The sequence below is a fragment of the Rhea pennata genome, chromosome 14 (genome assembly GCF_028389875.1).
Source record: "Rhea pennata isolate bPtePen1 chromosome 14, bPtePen1.pri, whole genome shotgun sequence".
Lineage (NCBI taxonomy): Eukaryota > Metazoa > Chordata > Aves > Rheiformes > Rheidae > Rhea > Rhea pennata.
Genome location: NC_084676.1, coordinates 12,955,501 through 12,976,287, shown reverse-complemented (window position 1 = coordinate 12,976,287; position 20,787 = coordinate 12,955,501). Strand labels below are relative to the sequence as shown.

The 20,787-nt window shown below is 39.0% G+C and overlaps 1 protein-coding gene across 5 annotated transcripts; it reads right to left on the bottom strand.

Annotated features, from left to right (window-relative positions):
- Window positions 1-7,937: 7,937 nt before the first annotated feature.
- UBLCP1 (ubiquitin like domain containing CTD phosphatase 1) lies at window positions 7,938-20,267 on the bottom strand. 5 transcript variants are annotated; one of them, XM_062587253.1, is made up of 11 exons: window positions 20,222-20,267; window positions 17,564-17,757; window positions 17,076-17,167; window positions 16,573-16,658; window positions 16,371-16,486; window positions 15,159-15,257; window positions 14,134-14,171; window positions 11,468-11,566; window positions 10,905-11,021; window positions 9,375-9,502; window positions 7,938-8,979 (listed from the first exon to the last, which is right to left on the bottom strand). In XM_062587253.1, exons 2-11 carry the CDS (start codon window positions 17,715-17,717, stop codon window positions 8,952-8,954), a joined length of 957 nt encoding a protein of 318 aa, XP_062443237.1. In that variant the 5' UTR covers window positions 17,718-17,757; window positions 20,222-20,267; the 3' UTR covers window positions 7,938-8,951. The 5 variants fall into 5 exon arrangements, with proteins under 5 accessions (XP_062443237.1, XP_062443238.1, XP_062443240.1 ...); XM_062587254.1 differs by having other exon boundaries at window positions 17,564-17,754; window positions 20,222-20,261; XM_062587256.1 differs by lacking the exon at window positions 20,222-20,267 and adding an exon at window positions 19,295-19,311.
- Window positions 20,268-20,787: the final 520 nt, after the last annotated feature.

The following is a 20,787-nucleotide window of genomic DNA, read 5'->3' as shown; positions in this document are numbered from 1 at the left end:
ATTTCTAATGTCAGAGGTTTGCTACTGACTTCACTTTGCTGTAAAACAGCTACATACAGAAGTTTTTCTTACCAGGACTTTGTGGCAGGCTCCCCAGCAGACACTGCTGAGCTCCCTGGTGGAGCCTTGGAAGAGAAACAACAGCTCAGCTGGGATGGCTCCTGGGGAGCTGTCACTACTATTGTCATCACAGGAAGAATAGGTTCCTACAGGAGAAGGAAGTGGTGGGAAGCCTTTATTGCAAGGAGGATAGTGGTGAATGTCCTGTAATATGTAGCCTATGTTTTGGTTTTTAGTTTGATTTTATAGTGATCTTATGAGAAAATGTATTCTGGAATAAATACTCATAAATTCCCTTTCAACTTTCAGGAAAATGGGAGTCCACGTAGGATAGGGATAAAGGAAAATTTGAGGAGCAGAAACTTCCAGGAGTATCATGAGCTGCAGTTAAATATGGGTGGATCGAGAATTCTAGAAACGCAGACAGCCTTCAGAGGTGAAAAGCTGTTTAATCAGCTGAATCTGGAAGGGAAAAGCACTGACACAGCTGCACATATGCTTATGCTACATAAAATGAATGTCTTTATTGCCCAAAGGGAATTTGGGGGACCTTAATTCTTTTTGCCTAAAGCAAAATTCAGTAAGCTGAGCCTCTCTCTTGAGGGATAGTGAAGGTTAGTGTAGCCAACCTACACTACCAAATTGCACGCATTTCAAATGTTCGGATTTGACCAGTCAAGCCTCCCTTCCACTTGAAAGCAGATCCCTGCTGTTGAGAGAGGATGCATGATAAGGTATAATTAGAGATGAGCCTTAAAACTCCTGCTCTTAGCAAATGGATAGTATTGGATAGTAAATGGAAATGGATTATTTGGAAAAAAAAAATGAAGAGCACTTGAGCTTCCTGGCCTTGCCATAGCTCTGTCACTGCAGTGTTGATGCTGAAAAGGTAATAGAAATGTAAGAGCTGTGTGCAGCCTTTCTCTTTGAAAGGAGGGAGCACAGGGTGTAAGGGCAGATATAGGTCACTGACAGGGGTCTGGGGCGGAAGGGCAGCTTCTTGGTAAAGCACTCTGCCAGCAAATGGGGAAGCGGGGCTTCCCGGGGCAGCCAGAAAGTTTCTACAGCTTACCCTGTGGTGGTGGCCGTAGATTGCTGTATGCCTGCCACTGTCCCAGCCCCACAGCAGGACACTGGGTCTGCGTGCGCTGCTCCGAGCAAAGGTCAGGTGCTGGCGTGGCTCGGACTGCAGCAGGCAGGCTTCTGAGAGTTCAAGTCGTGCATATGAACTGTAATCAGCCAGAAAACACTGATTCAAGCAATTCGGACTGTCCCATGAGAAAGCCACATTTGACCAAGGCCTCCTGCTCTGTGGGAGGTGGGGTCAGATCTCCAAATGGTTTCATTGGCTTTTCTGTGTTGTAGGCAGGAATGGGTGACTGAACCTAGAATTCAGACTAGAAATCACAGTGAGCATCAGTTCCTGGAGATCAGCCTTGAGGATTTTGTTCTCGTGGCTTTAGTCTGCATTTAGCTGTAGAGGATGTCAGACTCTGGACGTGGGAGTAAAGAGCTGAAATATTGGTTGTGGGGAGATGAATGTCCATGGCACTCTGCTCTCGAGCATAACTGTGGGTACAGACCCCTGTGCCCAGTACTGTGCCCTGTGAGGGATGTACACCCTGCTGCATGAGCAAGGACTGAAGGGAGGCAGGACAGCATCGACCTGTGATGCACCTCCAGGGTCACTCTGCTTTCAGGGCACATCTTTGTGTTCTTGGGTAAGTCCTACTGCCCCCGTTTCATCTCCGTTAGGGAGCAGGAGAATGGTACTGATCCATGTGCCAAGGGACAGTCTTGAGTACATATGCTAATTGCAGCCAGGCCCTTGTTGTAGGGATAGAGGGGCTATTGGGCATGTTGTCCATGTGAACGTCCTGCCTGGTGTCTCTGCTAGGTGAGATAAGGTTGCTCTGCTGTCTCGCACCCCTGTAAAGCTGTTACAGTCCAGCCCTTGCATGTTAATTGACTCTGACAGAAGCTTTAGCTGAAAAAGTTCCTGTCTGGTTTCCATCCCAGCGTTAGCACTTAGTCATGGTCCTTGTCTCGTGCCCAGCCCATGACTTCTACTCAAACTTCTGGAAGAGCAAGGCAGGAAAGGAGTGTGAAGCTTAACTGATCTCTAAGAAATATCAACCAGAAGATGCTGGAAATACTGCCTACAGGTCTCTTTGACCTGCTTGCTGGCTAAATAACATCTGATAGCTTAGTGCTGTTGCTGGTCTTTGGTCTGATTCAAGTTTCCTTGAGAGTAATTGCTGTGATTTTCTTCCCTTCCATAGTTTTGGGCAGCACGCCCCATGCTTGACTGGATCATGCTCTGTGGATCTGTAATTATCTAGGGTTGCCTACCTGTCCATTAAGGGACTTTACCTGTTAATCTCATAGGATCTACTGTGCCTTTTGATGTTTTCACCTTGCCTGCTGCCTGCACCCTCTGCACACAATGTGCTGGGCTAAATGTAGTGCGAGAAGAGGTGAGGACTAGCGTTACCCTCCTGTCAGTCTCCCTGCAACTCGCTGCCTCTGCTCTTATCTGTGCAGCTCAGCCACGCAGCCGGGCTCTGACACTGAGAGGAGATTTCTGGACTGGCACCAAGCTGTCGGGTTCGTGGCGTATGCACTCTGGCATGTCTTCCTGTGTTTCTACGAGTAACGAATGATTCCACCTTAACAATGTAAGTATAACTGGACAAATATTTTATAGCATTCTTAAGTTAAAAATAGACAGCCTGCCAATTCAGCTTTTGTCAGGAGTTGCTGTAACAAGCGTAAGTAATAAACTCTGAATTTGATTTTAGCAGCGGCAAGAGTACCACTTCAGTTCTGCAGGGAGTCCGCGTTTAGATTCCATGAAACTATACACTGTGTTTAGGTTTAGATTTAGTTTTGCCACCACTAAATTTACTGAGTTTTGGTCAACCTAAAGTAAATATCTTTTGGAGGTTTTGCTTTTTGATATTTTTTCAGTATATCAACCAAAGCAATCATTTTATGTTAAGGAAAAGAATTTTACTTTGTTATTTAAACTCTTAAAACTACTTTAAAGTGAAAATGTGCACTCAAAACAATGTTTTGACTCAATTTAAAATCCTGACTGCTTTAAGTTTACCCCCCCTTTTTTTTTCCTTCCAGCTGTAACTATTTTCCTGAATTCAAATCAAAGTAGCCTAGTAAGTTCTGAATATGTGTATCAACTAATTTACTCTTCATGAAGAGGAGGGGAAGGAACATATTGCTCAGATCTAATTACAAGCCCACTGTTAACGTTCAGAATTTTTTTTTCTTTTAAAGTACTAGAGATGATTTTTAGTTCTTAATGTAACCGTGTTTATCAGAAAAAGGCCTTTCTCCATAACTGTGATGTCTAGTCACATCTGCATGGGGCTAACCAGCTTTATTAAAAGCCACTTTATCACAACTTCTCTTTAAAAAATACTGTTGCTTTATCACTGAAAATTATTTCATCACTGAAGCAGTTAATACTGTTAATTTTGAAAAATATGCTCATTTTCATCCTGATTTATGGAACTATCCATCATCAGGACAGCAGTGGGACCCAAAAGTCACACACGCATCAGTTGTACTTTAAGGATGTGCTTGAAATTCTGCTCACTCCTACCTACAAAACTGGTGACTGCAATTTTCATGGCTCAGAAACCTTGCATACCCTTGTATGTAATGAAACATGGAATGAATATAGAAAGCAGGATAAAGAACTAGTAAGCCTTGCAAAACAAATTCTATGGCTATCTTAATTTGGCCTAAGAAGCATATCTTTTAATGTTTTAATAAAAGTTGCTAAATTATTAACACTTCTCCTCCTGTGCCACAATTTGTTCTTCCAGTATGACTCAGATGAGAGGGTAATGCCTAAGGAATAAAGTTAGATGCTTACTAAAGGAGCTATTAGCTTGTAACACATCAATAACTTACCATGCAAAGCTATCAAAGCACTCTGTCACTACAATATTGGAACACCCTGTCTCCTAGGGAGCATTTAATGTCCACTATGCCAATAATGCACAAATTAAGAGATGTGGTATACATCCACATGAAGAAGCTTTTAAGAAAGGAGGAAAAAAATCCAGACCACTAAAAACAAAAAAACAAGGGGGCGGGGGAAGGCAGGAAAAGGAGATTTTCTAACTACAATGTTACTGGATGTCAGCCAAAGATTTTTTTTTAAAAAAAATCTGTGGATGTTTCCCTCCAATACTAAACAACCTAAATAATTTTTCCAAAGATCCTAGTGCCTATGAATCAGCCATTCACCCAACTATTTGACTTTGTGGTCTATGTTCAGGAAGATGCATGGCAGATTCAACTCAAAACCCAGGGACTGATTTTTGTAATGAGTAGAACAAAATACTAGCTCAAACAACTGGGGATGAATGTTCCAGTCAAATAAGGTTGGCATGTTTGGCTTCAGCATTTATATTGAACTATGACTTTGCCTGATGCTCTGCTCTGCAGAGTTTGATTTACTGTCCCTGTGAGAACAGTGTAAACAGTGAAGAACAAGGTTCTCGTTGTTAAATATGAAATTCTTTAGCACCATAGGTGAAGATATTTAGTCATTATAAATGTGGTGCATTAACCTGGCAGTGTTTCGTGTTGTCCAAGTCAAAATCCTCCAGGAGATCACAAGGGAAGGAGGAAACATGACCATGACCATGCAGGCTTCACTCCAGGTCACATAGCACTTTGCACAGTGGCTGCAGCCAACTCTGGTCCTTATTGTGGTGAGAATGAAATAGATTGTGTTTTTTGATGTATAAATATCTTAAACTGGTGGTGGTATGCAAGTAGAGTGGGTGCACTTATAATTCCAACTGAACAGTTGGAAAGGAAAAACTAAATTTCAATTAAGTGTTAATGATGCACTTTTTTTTGTGCCTACTACTCCACCCATGGTACTAAAAACACTATGGAATTTGAGAACAAGCTCCTTTTAACTTTTCTGATTGACTCTTTCTTAATAGAAAATTAATTGATGGGAAGTCTGCTAGGAGAGAAAGAAATTAGCGGCATGGTGTTGTATGTGTCTGTGTGGCAAGGAAACATGTCAAGTTCTGCACAGACTCCTGAGAACCAAATGAACATCCAACATGCTCACAGTATCAAAGCAGCATGATGGCATTTCCAGAGATGAGCAAATTTCATAAATAAGCCTTAAATAATGAAGCTCAGAGATACAAGAGAAGCTCAACAGCATATAAACAGCTCATTTTTAAACCCTCTATTATAAAACATCAGAAAAGGGCTGATAGGAATGAAGAAGTTGAAACCTCATGTGACTTTCAGGGAGCAGAAATAATCAGGCATTGCAATGTAAGGGATCTGCAGTAGGTAATACACTTGGGCTGGGAAATAAAGCTCTAAAGTAGACAGTGTGGTCCAGCAGATAAAGCTAAGAGTTGGGAGAGTTAAACTTAGTACCATTACCAGATGATAGCCATTTTCCACCATTCTCTAGAAAAATCAAAGCAAACTGAAATCGTTGAAGTCTCTAGCTGTGAGGCAGTTCTTCTAGACCTTGCATCTTTTGAGTAGCTGAACACAGTTTTCTACTTGCACTTCATCTTACTGGTAGAAAGATAGTACTCAGAACTCCTCACACGAGTCTTAAATACATCCTGGACAGACAGAGTGGAAAATTGTCTTAATGCCTTTGGCATCCACTTGCTGTCAATCACATGTCAAATCAGGAATAAAAGTTGGCAACTAGCTGTACAAAAAGATTTGTGGAGCTGAATTTGCAGTTCAGCTCTTGGCTTCGGCTGTCACTCTTTGTAACTCTGGTTATGAGCATTCACGCCACAGTGAGGCATCAGAGTTGTCAAGTATCCAGAGCTTAGAGAACTTCATTTTTAAATGGACTGTCTCTTTTGGTATGAATAATCAGACAGAACAATGTACAAAACACTTGACAAGTAGTGGGAGTCCAGTACAGCCCCTCAGACATGTGAAAATGTTTGGAACGCTTCAGACTATTCCATTTAATGCTTCTCCGGAGTTTCACAGAATTGTTCTGATCTTTAAAATTAAGTCACACTCCCTCTCTTTGATTATGTTTTAATCCTATTTCTTTTAACAGAGATGGTCAAAGCCACCACTGATCTAATACTTCTTAGAGATCTTAATGTAATTTAAGAGGAAATAACATTAATGAGGAGCTTAATGGTGTTAAGCTTAGCTCTTGGTACTTACTCCTAAGGCTTAATTTCACTTTGGAAGTACAAGTAGGTCAAAACTGCCTCCCCTGTCAGAAAAAAGGGGAACAGAACATCAGCAGAGGTATCTTTCTCTGAATTTGAGCAGTAAATACACTATTTTTTGGCTAAGCAGAAAAGTAACCATTTATTTTAGCAGCTATTCTAAATTCTGATAGTTTGGCACAGAATCCTGTGATGTGCTAGTTTTGTAAAAACAGCCTGAAAAGTTACCTAGTATGAATAGGAGAAGTGCCCAGGCCAGGGTTCACCCAGCTCTCAGCAGCGGTTAAGGGGTATGACATTTAGAGAGTCTGCTGGCCTGGCTTGTATCTGTGATTCACACTTTCCTGAACATCCATAATTTTTGTATTTCAGGTACGAAAGAGAACTTCTCAGCCTGTTTTTAGCATCTGACTATATACTTCATGTCCATGAAGTTGTCTAATCCCCTTTTGAGCTTGCTGCTAGCCCCTGCCTCCATAACCATCTGTGGCAACAAATTCCAAAAGATCATTACCTTGCCTCCCTTGCCAGTTGTAAGCCATTCTATTAGTAAAAGTGACTCCTCTATCCAGTATTGAAAGATGATAAACAGTTCTGCATTTACCTTATCCTCAACTTCATGATTTTATAAACTTTAATCTCTCACCCCCCAAAATTACTCTAGTGTTTCCGTAAGATAGTAGCAAGATAGTAAAATACAGACTTCGTTTGCAAAACTAAATTGCAGACTAGTCTTCAAATAAAAACCAGCTATATCACCACACCCTGACCACTCTGTTTTCCACTTCAGTTTGCAAGACATTTGAAAGAGGAGTGCACGTCTGCTTCAGATTAGCAGATAATTTAAAATTCTAGGATAAAATCCTGATGTCATTGAAATAAAGCAGAGGGAAAATTTTGATTTTTTTTTTATAGACAGTAAAAGAAAGGAGTATCACTTTCACTATAAAAGTTGTTTGCATACCAGCTTGTAAACAAAAAGGTACAAACACATGTTTAAATACAGCTTTCCCCTTGTTGTTATTTTGGGTTTTCTCTGGCTGGTGTAATACATCCTAGAGGTGATGCAACTGCAATGCCTTGTTGAAAGATATTTTAATACTTCACATATCAGCCCTATATTCCAGTACTACTGCTACTGCAACCTATCCAGGTACAGGATCAATTTTCAAACTTCAGGAAATGTATCTGCACTGGAAGTATATGAGCAAGTCAAACTTATAGTTCAGAAATCAGCTCTAAGAGACACCATGTCAGATACTCACCCTTCGTATTTACCTGAAACAAAGTTTTTTTTTTTTTTTTTTTTTAACCTTTCAGATGCTAGTTTAAATGCAGCTTGAGTTGGTACTAAACTGTGAAGAACAGTAGATAAAAAACTGTATATTTTCTGACAGGTCATTCATCCGGAGCCTAACACGCTCATCTTAACAGCTCATTTGTGTCTGCTGTCTTGACATTCTGACACTTGCTGTCAAGGTTCCCTTCCAAGGCAGCTAGGTGCTTTGGTATTCAACACCGCTGCCCTAATCTGCAGTGGCACATACCAGTCTCTGACAACTAATATAAAATCAGCATCTATGGAATCCAAATAAAAAAAAATTATTAATAGCTTCTCTGTTATGCAAACCAGACATTTAAAACAACACAGGACACTAATTATGAAAAAGGCATTTATTATTTACACAACTGCTATAGTTCCTTAAGAACAATATATCTCATTTTTATTTGAAAGGGTCAGTCTTCTTTCAAGTACATGAACTGCATAATGCACAACTGTTGGTAATGCCAAACAGCAGTCACATCACACTTTTATAGTGCAGGCATAAGCAGCGCAAGTAAATGATATTTTAAGAACAGTATGGCTGAATATTGTATTTAAACACAGTGTTTGCACTTTGACAAGATTTAGCTAGAAGAGAACAAGGGTTTTTTGCTCATGCTTTGTTAGGAATATGACTTTCCCATCTGAGATTTAAACCCTTTATCTGACAGAAAAGAATATTTCTTTTTCTGATAGACTGCTTTTCACTTACCAAGTAGGAGTAGATTTCTCTCCCTCAAACTTCAATCCTTTGTTTTCCAGTAAACACTGCTTTATAGTACAACTTCTGACATAGGGGTAAATTGGCCACAGAGGTGGTATTTTTCCATCTTACCATCTTGCACAGAGAAACACTGACATACTAATACATACCAAACTTAGACAACTTGTAATTTATAGACTTAAATACTTGAATGGGGGGTGGGGACTGTTTCTAAAGATGGAGGGAGGAGAGGGCTCATACAATTCATACACTGCCAAGGCTGGCTCCTTACTCAACTTTTTTTGGTCTAAATATTTTTTTTCTAGTTTCAGAATGATTTTGGTCTTTAATAGTTATGGTTGTATTTCGGTAGCAAAGGAGAGGAGAGTATTTTTAGTAGTAATGCCAGAACTGAATGCAAAAAAAAGTAATTGACTTGTTTCTCCCTTTTTTGAGCTTTGAGCTTATTGCTGTGATCTTTTTTAAAAAACACACAACCAACCAACTGGAAGACCAAGTATAGCAGTCATTCTGGCATTGGATCCAGTGTCCAGCACTATTATACTCTAGCATAAAAGCAAGGAAAAGTCCAATGATCTTAGTTATGTTCCCTTCAATTCAGTGCCACACAACTTTATTAGTGTTATTGTCCTTGCTTCTTTGAAAGATACCTGAAAGAAACAAAAGTAGTTTTAAACAAAAAAGAGGTGAGCAGAAATATATAGTATTTTTATAAGCCTAATGTATGAACCTACTTTCTTTTCTCAAGAGCAAGCCTTCAAAGTCTTTTCTCGTAAGAAAAACAATTGCTCTAGTGAAAACAAATGCTGATTATGAACTCCTGAGAAAAATGCATGGAAAAAGGGGTCCATACTGTCAAAACACTAACTTTTTAGGGAAGCAGCTTAAACACCATAGCCTTAAATTCTGCTCAGACTAAAGGACCTTTGTAACTGGAAGTGATGCTCATCTGTTCATTTGCTTCTAGTCTTTCCACAGATTATCTTAAGCATGATAAAGTAGGGCCAGGGATACAAGGAAGAAAGAATTTTGATTTTGTTCTTACCTTTCCCAGTGTTTGTGATTCAGCTCCAAGAAGTCATCTAATTTTGCTATTTCTTTGAGGTATTGAGTGAGCTTTAGAAGCTCCTTGTCTTTATCCCGATTTAAATGTGCTTTCATGAAAGGTCTTATCTATATAAAAGAAGTAAATTGGGTATAAGCATTCGTTTAAAGAAAAATTCTTCCAATTGTCCAACATTTACCATCTAATTAAAACATATTTTTAGTACTATTCAAAGTTATAACTTCTCTTAACTAAGAGAAAGGCAAACCTTCCTCTATTAGTGGCTACCTCTAGTTTGTCTTGATATTAATGTAATCTGGACTATAGGGTTTTTGCTCTGTATGCCCACCAGGAAGTAATTTATCCTGTTAGTTTTGCAGTCCTTCAAGCTTTCCCCTCCTAGCCAGGCAGAATGACAAATTGATCTGCAATAGACTGTCACATTTTCTAATTTCAGAGATTGTACTACAGGAGACATGAGGGGTTTTCAGCTCTGCTTAATGAGTTATGTGGCCTCACTGGAGCCAGAAGCTTCCCCCCCCCCCCAATAAAAATTGCAATCATAGCTTCAGTGACAAAAGAGATGTCAGAAATAAAGCTTATCTGACAATTACTTTAACCTTGGAATACACTATAACTGTGCCTTGTTTTAGCTATTTAACATTCTTACCTGCAGCTCTGTTAATGTTTTGACAAACATCTTTGAGATCCAAGCTAGAGGGAGCTCTCTTGGCAATCCTCTCCCAGAAAGATTTTTGATAATTCTTTAATGCTCATAAGAGTGTACAGTTCTGATTACTATCTTTTTGTCAGATCTCACCAATTGCCATTTTCTTCAAATTATGGATATTTTCAAACAAACACCTGTATTGCTGCATTTGCAAACAATTTTTTTAAAAAAATTTTGGAGGTTCTTTTAGTACTGTATTGCTGCACTGCATGTTCTATTACTAGAAATTTAAGTTGCACGCTTCCTATCTAGAGCAACAATGACGAAGAGTTTTGTAACAGGAACTGGTTGATAATTTTATCAAATGAAATATTCACTGTTCTGCAGTGAAAATGGCTCCAGGTATTATTTTCCAGGATCAGAATGCCTGCTATTACATCTGCACTAACACAAAGTACAGCATCTTGATATTTGACTTGTTTTCTGACTATAACTACTCTTGAGATTGTACATCACCTGTCTTAATGGTAGATGTCAGGAATGCCCAACCTGATTAGGTTTTGCAAGTGCAATTTAAGCAGAAATAATAATTTCAATGATTTCAGCAGTCTCTTGAAAGCTCACTTAATAGTGAATCAAAGTGTATCTAACAGTGATTCAAAAATTTTCTATTGCTTCCACAAAAACACTCTTAGGGAAACGTTAGCCCAAACCAATAGCAATTTAAGTAAAAATTAAAATAAAACATGCATCTTTACTGATTAAGTACAGCCTTTCCTTAAGATACAGTAAAAAGTCTGAGAAGGTATTTCTCAAAGTATGAGAAAAGCAGTCACAAATGAAAATTTAGTTAGAATTACCTTGAGTCCATTTTGTGGATTCATTAGGAAGTTTCGGCCAATATCATCAAACATAATAGTATTTTTTTTGCTGTAATATTCTGAAAATTTTCCCCAGATAACACCAAGAGGCTTGACCTGTGAAAATGATGCATATAAGGTACATGAAGTAAATAAGACTTACAGATCATAAGCAGGAGATGAAAATACCACTCCATAGGAACTTGAATGGAAGTTTGAATGGAATCTTGAATTCTTTTGATGAAAAATGAGTTGGGCTTTTATAAGGGAAGAGATATTTAATGGTATCGTATGCTAAATACTCCCAACTGTCTTTCGACACTACATTTTCTTGCAACAATCTTACCTGTTATTTTATTTGAGAACACTGTTATTCAAATGAGCTACTGAAATCAAAACATTAAATATTAAAAGAGGATTTCAGTAGAAGAAGAAAATCTCTGCTTCAGAGATTCCTACAGCTTTCTTGCATGAAACTACAGCACAACTTTAAGGATTTCAAGAGGGTTTCATAACATATCTGTTGGAAATAGAAAAAGACTGGGAACAGCAATAGTACTTACATCTATTAGTCCTCTTCTAGGAGTGTGCACTGTTATCATGGCAGCACTGTCCAACATGAAGGTTATCTTGTAGTTTGCATTGGTACTCACGCCTAGCTCCTGCATCACAAAGACTAATCATTAAAACTTCAGATTATGACAGTTTTACTGCTGTACAATTGAAACAACTTGTAACACATTGTAAAAGAGTAAGCTGCTGAGGATGAATAGAGGCATACTAGAAGTAGGTATGTGTTTATCACTCTCCAAGGAGAATCATAAAAGTACACCATTCTAAACAAGAGGAAAAAAGCAGACAGGAATTTTTTTGCTGTGTCTACTGTTAGAAATTCAACAACTGATGTCAGCATAAAATCAAAGCAGCTTTGCAGAAGAGCCAAAATACAGACAGCTCTTGGCCATACCTTCATGCACAACCTTTCACAAGTTCTACAGGTCTCAGAACTTTGCTCTGTAACAAGGATAGCAGGTGTGTGTGTTCTGCTATTTGTTCATTTCAGTAACTTGCAGTAAATCACAGACTGAACAAATATACAATAAAAGTTTATTGTTCCCCTTTTGTCCTGAATGTGTTCAAGATACCTAATGACTGTCAGAAATCAAGAGACTGTCAGTCTGTATTTTAAAGATCTGATCGCTACTAAATAAAGACTGCAACGGAAAACCATCACTTTTTTTTCTAAAAGAATCTTTGACTAGATGAGAAGAAATCATTTCCATTTCAAATCCTTTCTAAGCTGAAGAGTAACAGTAAAAGCTGCTGACAATTTATAACACATTTTATATTGCTGACTTAACTCTGGTGCACGCAACAGCAATAATACGCAAAACTACATAACAAGGAGAAAATATCCACTGCAACAGCCTTCTTGCAGATACCTGGCCACACTTAAATGATCTGCTTTTACATGCAAATGAAAAGTGCTACCTACCTGGGCCAGTATCCAGTTATACTGAAAAAACTACCTGCTCTAGACCATCTGAATTCTGGGCAATAAGTAGATGGTAATTTAGAGATAAAACTTGGTTATCTGATACTGCCTCTTTATCATACTGTTTCTGTTTTTGTAGATTTAAGCAAAAACTTGAATGCTGAGTATTGCTGAAATCATTGTTTCCAGATGAAGAGTGAAACCTGCAAAGGTAAGCACTCCTGTGTGGTCAATTTAAGAAGTGGCAGTTGTCAGCTACTGGTGGGAGTCTCAAGTGATGAAGATGTAGGACCAGGCACAGAAAGGCTGTGATTCAGTAGCACAGAAAAAGGCTTGGGAAGGTGACCCAAAATGTGGTAAGATGACCTATTAGAAGTGCAGAAAGGTTACCAGTGCAAGAGAAAGAGCAAAGTTTGGAGCAATTGCTTTCCACTTGGTAAAATCCTAGGGCTACAGACCATGGTACAGAGAATCTGCATATGATTACGTGTAGCAAAACAAAGGATTTACCTTGTATGTAAACCCCACATACAAAGTGTGATGCTTGCATATATTAGGGACTGAAACAAAGCCAAAGGAAGGTTAATGATTAACTTTGTAGACTTACTTCATCGTACTCTCACTTACTTTTATGTGCTACAGGGCTTTTGTTTACAGCCACAGAACTAACCACATAAGCAACAGCCACAAGCTCTTTCAAGAATATTTTAGTAACTTGCTCATTCTAGATTAAAATCATGGTTTGATACTAGAGGATCTAAGTTTTTTTATTTTTTTCCCTAGATGTAGCAGATATGATTCACATAGAGTTGTGCTACTGCCACAGAAGTTATTTTTACAGGTCTTAATAGTGTTTCATTTGCATGGAACTCCATTTCATAGCTCTGATCAAAGGTTTTTATTTCAGAGATCAATATGAAGGATTTTTATCTGTTTAGAAAAACTGAAGCAAATAACTATTTTGAGCAAAATAAAATTGTAATTTGTTCTTTGCTGAGATTAGAAACTGAAAAAATGGTCAGTCTGTAACAAAGAGAGTGGAAATTAAAACTCTGAATTTAGAAGAGTTTCCCCTGAAACTGTTTTGATTTCGAGGCATAAAAAACCCTCATAAACCAAACGTACAGTAATTTTTACTAAGCTCCTGAGCTTTACATTTAAGCCTGGCTGTAAATATGTTTATCACTAGATCAGCTGTGCAAAACTGGCTAGTTGCCTCATTTAGGTACGGAAGGAACCAGGATTGAAAGAAAAACTCTTATGGATGTTTTAACAAAGCAGAGGAAGCAACAGGCACACAGTTGCAAGAGGTACAAGATAAATATGAAAGGGGCTTCCTCTTGCTAACTTACTCCTGCATGCCACATTTATCCACTCCTTAAAAAAGAAAAAAGAAAAAAAAAGAAAAAAGGTATTACACATAACACTATAATTAGAGCTAAAACATGAAAGCAACAGTGAAGGCTGCAGTGACTATTTCAGTAAGTATCACCTAGTGTTTAGTTGTGCTAAATTTAGGACCCACTGCTGTGAAGTTTGTGTGGAATTCTAAAATTAGATTTAATCTAGTTTTGTGATAAAAATATGTTAAAGTGTCTATAAACATCTAGAAAACTCAGATTTTGATTTAGATGAGTTTCCCGGTTGCTAATCCTCTTTACAGTGCTGAACATAAGAGCAACTATATGAAGTTAGCCAGATGAGAAATAAATTAGTATTTTCAGAATAACTCACTTTCATTTTAGCTTCAATCCACTTCATATTAGTAGCAGCTGAAACAAAAGGGAAAAACAAAGTTGTTTTTTTTTTTTTTTAAGGCCAAAAACCTGTTCACTTATCAAATTTGTACACAAGCTCTCATTTCAGAATGATCTATCCTTATTACAGCTTCAGGTTACTGCCTTTAAGTTATTCTGCCTTTGTGGAAGTTTATTTTTATTTGGAAAAGCCTACTTTTCAAAAGAATACATACACTAAGCACTGCATATATTCAAAACTGTTTCCTACATCAGCTATTGCTGAACTAAGCCTGCAGAGTGATACGAAGTAGACTACATCTGGTCTGTGGAACTATATTGACTTTACAGAATTTTTAACTGGAAGCAATGGTAAGAATACTTAAGGCCTGTAAGGGACAAAATGTCAACACTGCCCATTGATTTAAGAATTTGTGGAACTATTTCTCAAGACTATAAAAATTAAATTTTGTGATACAATTTTAGTATGGTTTAAAACCTGTCTTGGGTAAAGTCTGCTTTCCAGCTGTTGGACAGGAAGTGAAACAGCATGTTAAAGCAAACAATCCATCATTCCTGTAGACAGGAGAGTTCTGTTCATTTCCAGTTTCCCTTTGCTATGGCAGTTCACTACTTACTGTCTAGACAGATGTTATTTGTAAAGATATCTATCAAGCAATGTTTGAATACTGATTATACAATTTCATTACTGGAAGCACTTGTTTATTTGTACAAACTAACACTCAGTAAAGTAATGTTGAGCTTTATATTGTGATTAGATCCATTCAAGTGAACAATACGTGGGAGTTTTTTTCCCTCGCATAAGAATCACTGTTTTTCTAAAGTAGCTCTAATAGCTGTGTGTGAACATTCCTGGTGAATGTTACAGCCGAGTATTAAGGCATTTTTTCAGGTCTTGTGATTCTCACTAAAAAGCAATGTAAGTACTTTCTAGCCTGGTGTCTCCATTCTGAATGACAACTTACAATAAAATCTTAGTTAGCTGTTAAGTATAATACTTACACCAAATTACAATATCGTAATCCTCATAGGCAGATGTCAGGAATTCATGAAGATATGGCCTCATTAGTTCTACCCCAGTTTCAGCACACGACCTGTGGTCTGCCAAGAAGATAAGAAATTCATCATTAAGTTTAGGATGTTTAGTCTGACTTTCTTACCAGAGACCTAGAGAATTTTACCGGGGTAGCACCAGAGCACTGTGAAATAATGAAAAATTTCTCCCTCCTGCATGCTTACTGCATAGCAAACTAGTATTCTCATTTTAAAAAGTGAAGAGAAGCAGCAGAAGCAACTTTTTTATCCATATAGTTATTTGAGGGCTTAGCTAATAGTTAAATCAGGGAGAGCTATGTGTCTAAATATCTCCGAGCAGCCAGGCCAAGTATGTTCACGTAGCAAATTTGCAACAGCTCAGAAATAAAACAAACTTAGTCTAGTTCATCTTGTGAACATGTATCAAGCTTCTTTCAGACACTTAAACATTGCCTATTCCAGTGAGAAAACTGTTACCAGTGAAACTCCATTAGGAGGAGACCGCTAAATAAAAGTTCTTAACTCAGTTATTACCAGATAGAATTTTGATCTCAGATTACAAACAAGTGTCATTAAAAAAGAAGATTAAGGAAAGAGAAGGACACAAACTATTAGCTTGACTACTAAGTCAAGATGTCATGACACACCAACATCGCAGGACAATGAAGTCAGAAGGAAAATTCTGGCTTCCAAAAAACCAGTCTGACTGAATTTTCAGGTGAAACGTGCTTTCATGCATGTCTAGTAAGTCTCTGAAAACATAATCTGAAGCTACTCTCCCACTCCCCAAAAGAGGAATCAATCATATACGGACAGAGATCATTATTTTACAACAATAAAGTCATTGCTGCCGCCCTGATATCCAAGACACAGGTTAGTCTAAAAAGAAAGGTTATTTGGGTAAAGTAGTTGGATAAAGTACTAAACTATTTCTTTTTTGTGATTTTGTGTAGAAAGTAAAGAACTAGTGCTTTAAAATCAATGGTATGCAATATTTGCAAGGCACAATTCTTTTTAAAAATATCAGCAGAAGACCCCCAAAATATTACAAAATAGATGTTGAGCAGTACCATACCAGCCAAAGTTAATAAAGTAGACTTGTAAAGCAAAATCAAGAAACATTAACTGGCAAATAGATTGAACTCTTAAACAAAACCACAGAACTGCATAAAATCTCACCAAATAGTGTATAATCAACATCTAGCACCAGCAGTTTTTTTCCTTCCCTTGGAGGATTCAGAATTTCCACTTTGTATTCTTTAACTCTGCGTGAAATTTTTAGTAGATTTTCTTCCCTACAAAGAGGGTAAAAGTTATAGTTAATCAAAATGCATGCAGTACATTCAATAACAGGACTATTTTAATTGATAAAACTGCTAACCTATTTTCTACTTCAACAACTTCTTCTTCAATATCAAAATCATTAACAACATCATCATTGTCAGGGGGTGGCCCAAGAACATCTTCCTAGAGAAATGATAATAAAAGATAACTAAGATCATTAAAGTAAAATAACACTGGATATCAAGATTCTGTTACCGTGCATTACTGAGCAAACAATGGTATTATTTAACTTAAGTGATTTTCATTTCATACTGGAGTAACTAGCAAGAGATACTGAGGAATGTTGAGATTCGAGAAGTTAGCAAAAAGATCATAGTAATAGGCTTATACTTTAAGCCTAGAACAATACAGTTTAATGTATACAAATTATGCAGAACAGCTTATTTACATAAAAAACAACACCAATAGAAATCTACTGTGCTTTTACACAGTACTTTTACAACAATTTCTGAAATATTCTCAACTTAATATCATAGTGAGGAGATGCATAACAGTTTTTTTTCCCTCTTTTTTAAGTTAATTATCAAGTAAAATATTTACCAAACTCTCTTCACGAGTGCCCATCATCATGATTTTAGTGTTTGGTTTTAACTTGAGAGCGCCAAGCTTAACATCATCATCTGCAGGTTTGCCTATAATGCAAGCAGAGATTTTTCTTTATTACAGATATTTTTAGAAAATTGTCAATATAACATATTTTGTGTTTACTTGAAATAGGCTACCCATCAAGCACCAGAATTCACAATTCCTCCTCCATATACAGATATAGTGCTTGTTCCACTAACAGCAATTTAACATTTTTTAATGTATGTTTGCAGCACTTCCACATCAGCCATTAAAAAAGTGACTATATTGAGGTATCAATAATAAGCAACATCCAATGATGTGCAAAATTTCTATGTTCATCAAAACACTAAGTCTGGGAGGCAGATGCCCTAGTAGTATTCACATCCTGACTAGGGTTAAAGGATGTTTTTCCTTAAATGTCTCAGACATATCCACAACAAACAATAATTGTGAACAATTACCCTTCATCTTAAGTCCAAGTAGTTTTTGACGCTCTGGTAACACTCCAGTAAGGCCTTTAAGAGACTGCTTCAGATCCAACACTGTGTCCTCTTCTGACAGTGAGGTTATTGTATACTCCTGTCCACCCCATTTTATTATAAGAGAGAGAGACATCCTTGAATCATATGTTCCGTATTATTTTCTGGAAAATCTGCTGGAGGAGGAATAGAAAATGATCATGTAAGGAAGAAAAAGGAGACTTAATTGCTCTTTTCAGAAAACAAACTATACTATTTAAAGTTTTTTTTAAATGTTATTGAACTGAACAGATGCTAAACATGTTGAACAAAGTATTGAAACTAGGGGAGAACGAATAACATTAAAACTAGGGCTTCAAGTTCCACCTTACTGTTATTTAGCAATGTCACATTCACTGCTTGCTCCAGCATATGCTCATTTGCTGTGTGTTCTGGACAGGTACAGCCTGTTCACTGCAAATCAGCACCTAAGCAGAGAACTACAGTATGATAAAAGTTGTTCAAATCTCAGAAATGTCTTCTGCAATAATTAGGCAACTGAACCAATCAATGATAACTTTATAACAAAACAAAACAGCAAATATAAAATACCACCAACATAAAGAAAATAAAACATTTCTGAACCAACAGTTCAATTTAAGCATTATTTTTTTCTACTCACTGTCACTAAGATCTGTATAATACCTGTAGTAATATACACCCCAGGCCATGTCTCACCATACCAATATCAAAGTAAGAGTTTGAGAACGAAGCCAAAATGCACACCTACACAATGCAATTACACTGTAAGAACCACGCATTTGTTGCGGTGCTGACGAAACCACCATAATTATACTATATTCCATTTACACGGCATCATTTATATGAACTGTTTACAGTTTGTTTATATGAACTGTTTACACTTTAGTCTTGCTTCAAGTACAGCAGAGAAGCAGAAATTTTAGCTGTACACAGAAGGGAGAAGAACGTGTTTTTCCATTAAAGTTTTGAAGTAGAGAAACAGGGAGGTAGAGAGATAAGAAGTCTCTTCCAGATCATCAGGAAATGCAGAGAAGGCCTCTGCACCGCTAATGGTGAGATTGTCTTCAAAAAAAATGCTGTTTGAAAAAAAAAAAAACAGATCTATGCAAAAATGATCCACTTTCAGGAGATGCATTATACCAATAAATGCAGGTATAAAAATTTCGAATTACAGCCTGAGAAATGTTGGAATCAAAAAATCTGATTCTGCTCCCTCTCCAGAATCACATTCTCAGAGATTACCTAATCTCAGCCAAATACTTATTTATACTGTATTACAAATGATCAAGTAATTACTCAGGCATACATACCTACCATGAAACAGAGAGATAAGAGAGGACTAAATACAATCTGCTGGCTGAGGACACCAAAAGCCACATGTCCTCATTATTCCCTCTGACAGCCCTGACCAGAAGCTCAAAACTGATAGTCCTGAACAACAAAAAGCCCTTTTTTCCACCAGTAACCAGAATTAGATAAGTACCTAGTATTATCCTGTGAAAATGACCATGAGAAAAGGTTATTACAGAAGTGCTAAGAGATCCAACTGAGTTTAAGGCTGTGTAGTGGCAAGCAACGGAGATGCACAAGTGTATTATCAAAAACAATCTCTGTCCATAAAGCTTAGACTAAATTTACAAAAAAGAAAAGTTCATTGTCTCCTTTCTCACCTGCACACATACACTGACTTACCCAAAGTCATTTTGCAAGAAAATGGATGAGGCAAGAATTGTAAGAGAACTCTGTTCTGTGTCCAGTGCTAAATTACAAAGATCATCACTCCTAACTTAAGTATTTGAGCCATCATCTGTTCTTGAAACATCTGAGCTATCATCTATTCTTACTGAGTTACAGTCCTGTCAAGATGAAAATTATCTGAAAAACAGTCTTTTTTTATTATTTGGTGTTTCTGTCTCATACACTACAGGGACTGTAGTGAGTGTAGATACCAGAACCACTGTCTAAAGTAAAACAGATTAGGACCAAAGAGAAAGCAGCAGGGATTTTCAACATTTCTACCACCTAAGCTGGTCAGCATGTGGAACTGAAACTTAGGAACGTGACATCTGCTCTACTTAATTACATTTTCCAAGCCCTTAAAAGCTTCCTGGCCCATTAAGGTCTACAGTGACAGGCTGAAAAATCACTGTGACAGAGAATTTGGTTCAAGTTATGTTGCTGTAGCTGCACCGTTGCATTACACCACTTTCCTCGGAAGATTACAGAGCGATCCACGTCCTGAAGCTCCTGGATGCTTTACGGTGCGACTGTGTGATTATTTCCTTAGACACGGGAGCAGCTGCGTAGGAGGCGCTTTCCGCGGCGCTTCGGCGGGTGAAGGAGGAATCGGGTTTCAGACCAAAGGCCGCTGCGAGCGAACCAGCATCGGCAGCGCCCCCCTCCCAGCGCTGCTGCCCCGGCCCCGCTCGGCCGGGAGCCGCCGGCCCCCGCAGGCGTTACGGTGAGCACGGACGGCCCGGGGCCGCCCCAGGCCCAGACACACCGGGCTGCCCCGGCGGTCACGCCGCCGCTCCCGCGGGGTCGCGCCGCCACCCTCGGCCCCGCTCCCAGCCGCTGCCGCCCCAGGCCCGGCCGCGGCGGCGCGGCGCGGCCCCTCACCCTGGCAACGGAACCGGCGCCTTCCCGGGATCCGCGCACCGGAAGCGGAACTGGCGCCGGCCGGAAGCGGCGGGGGCGGATGTGCGCGGTGCCGCGCCGCTCTCCCGGGCGACGGGCGGCAGCCGTCGCCATGGCAACGCGGCGGCCCGGGCCGGGGCCGGGGGCTGCCGGCGGCTGCCCCGCGCCGCCGCTTCGCTTCTGAGCCGGCTCTTTGCGGACCTGTGATCGTGCCGCTCGGTCCGGGGCCCCGCTGTGGTCCTGGGGAAGCGGCTCCCGCGGCCGAGGTCCGGGGCACGGACGGCAGCCGTACTTCGGGGGCAGAAAAACGTATTTGGCGCAAAGCTGGTCTTTTGCACTGAGTTATTCTGCTACCGAGAAGAGAGTAACGCAGTTCAGCAGGAAGCACGAAGTGGAGTTTATGCGGACTGCAGTTCCCCTTGGCGTCGGTAGAGGGGCTGTTAAATTTGAGGGAGGCAATGAAAGTTGCGGTCTTCCCTCACCTTGCCTGTCTGGCTCTGTAGCAAGATTAGACTTCCCCCCCCCCCCCTTTTCTGAGATAAATAGGG

Excerpts from the sequence above, each read along its gene's own strand:
- UBLCP1 (XM_062587253.1), bottom strand. The coding sequence starts at position 17,717 with ATGTCTCTCTCTCTTATAATAAAATGGGGTGGACAGGAGTATACAATA. Across the intron at positions 11,567-14,133 it reads GGATTGAAGCTAAAATGAAA|GAGCTAGGCGTGAGTACCAA; the intron begins GTGAGTTATTCT and ends TTTGTGATGCAG. Across the intron at positions 9,503-10,904 it reads ATCCACAAAATGGACTCAAG|ATAAGACCTTTCATGAAAGC; the intron begins GTAATTCTAACT and ends TCTTTTATATAG.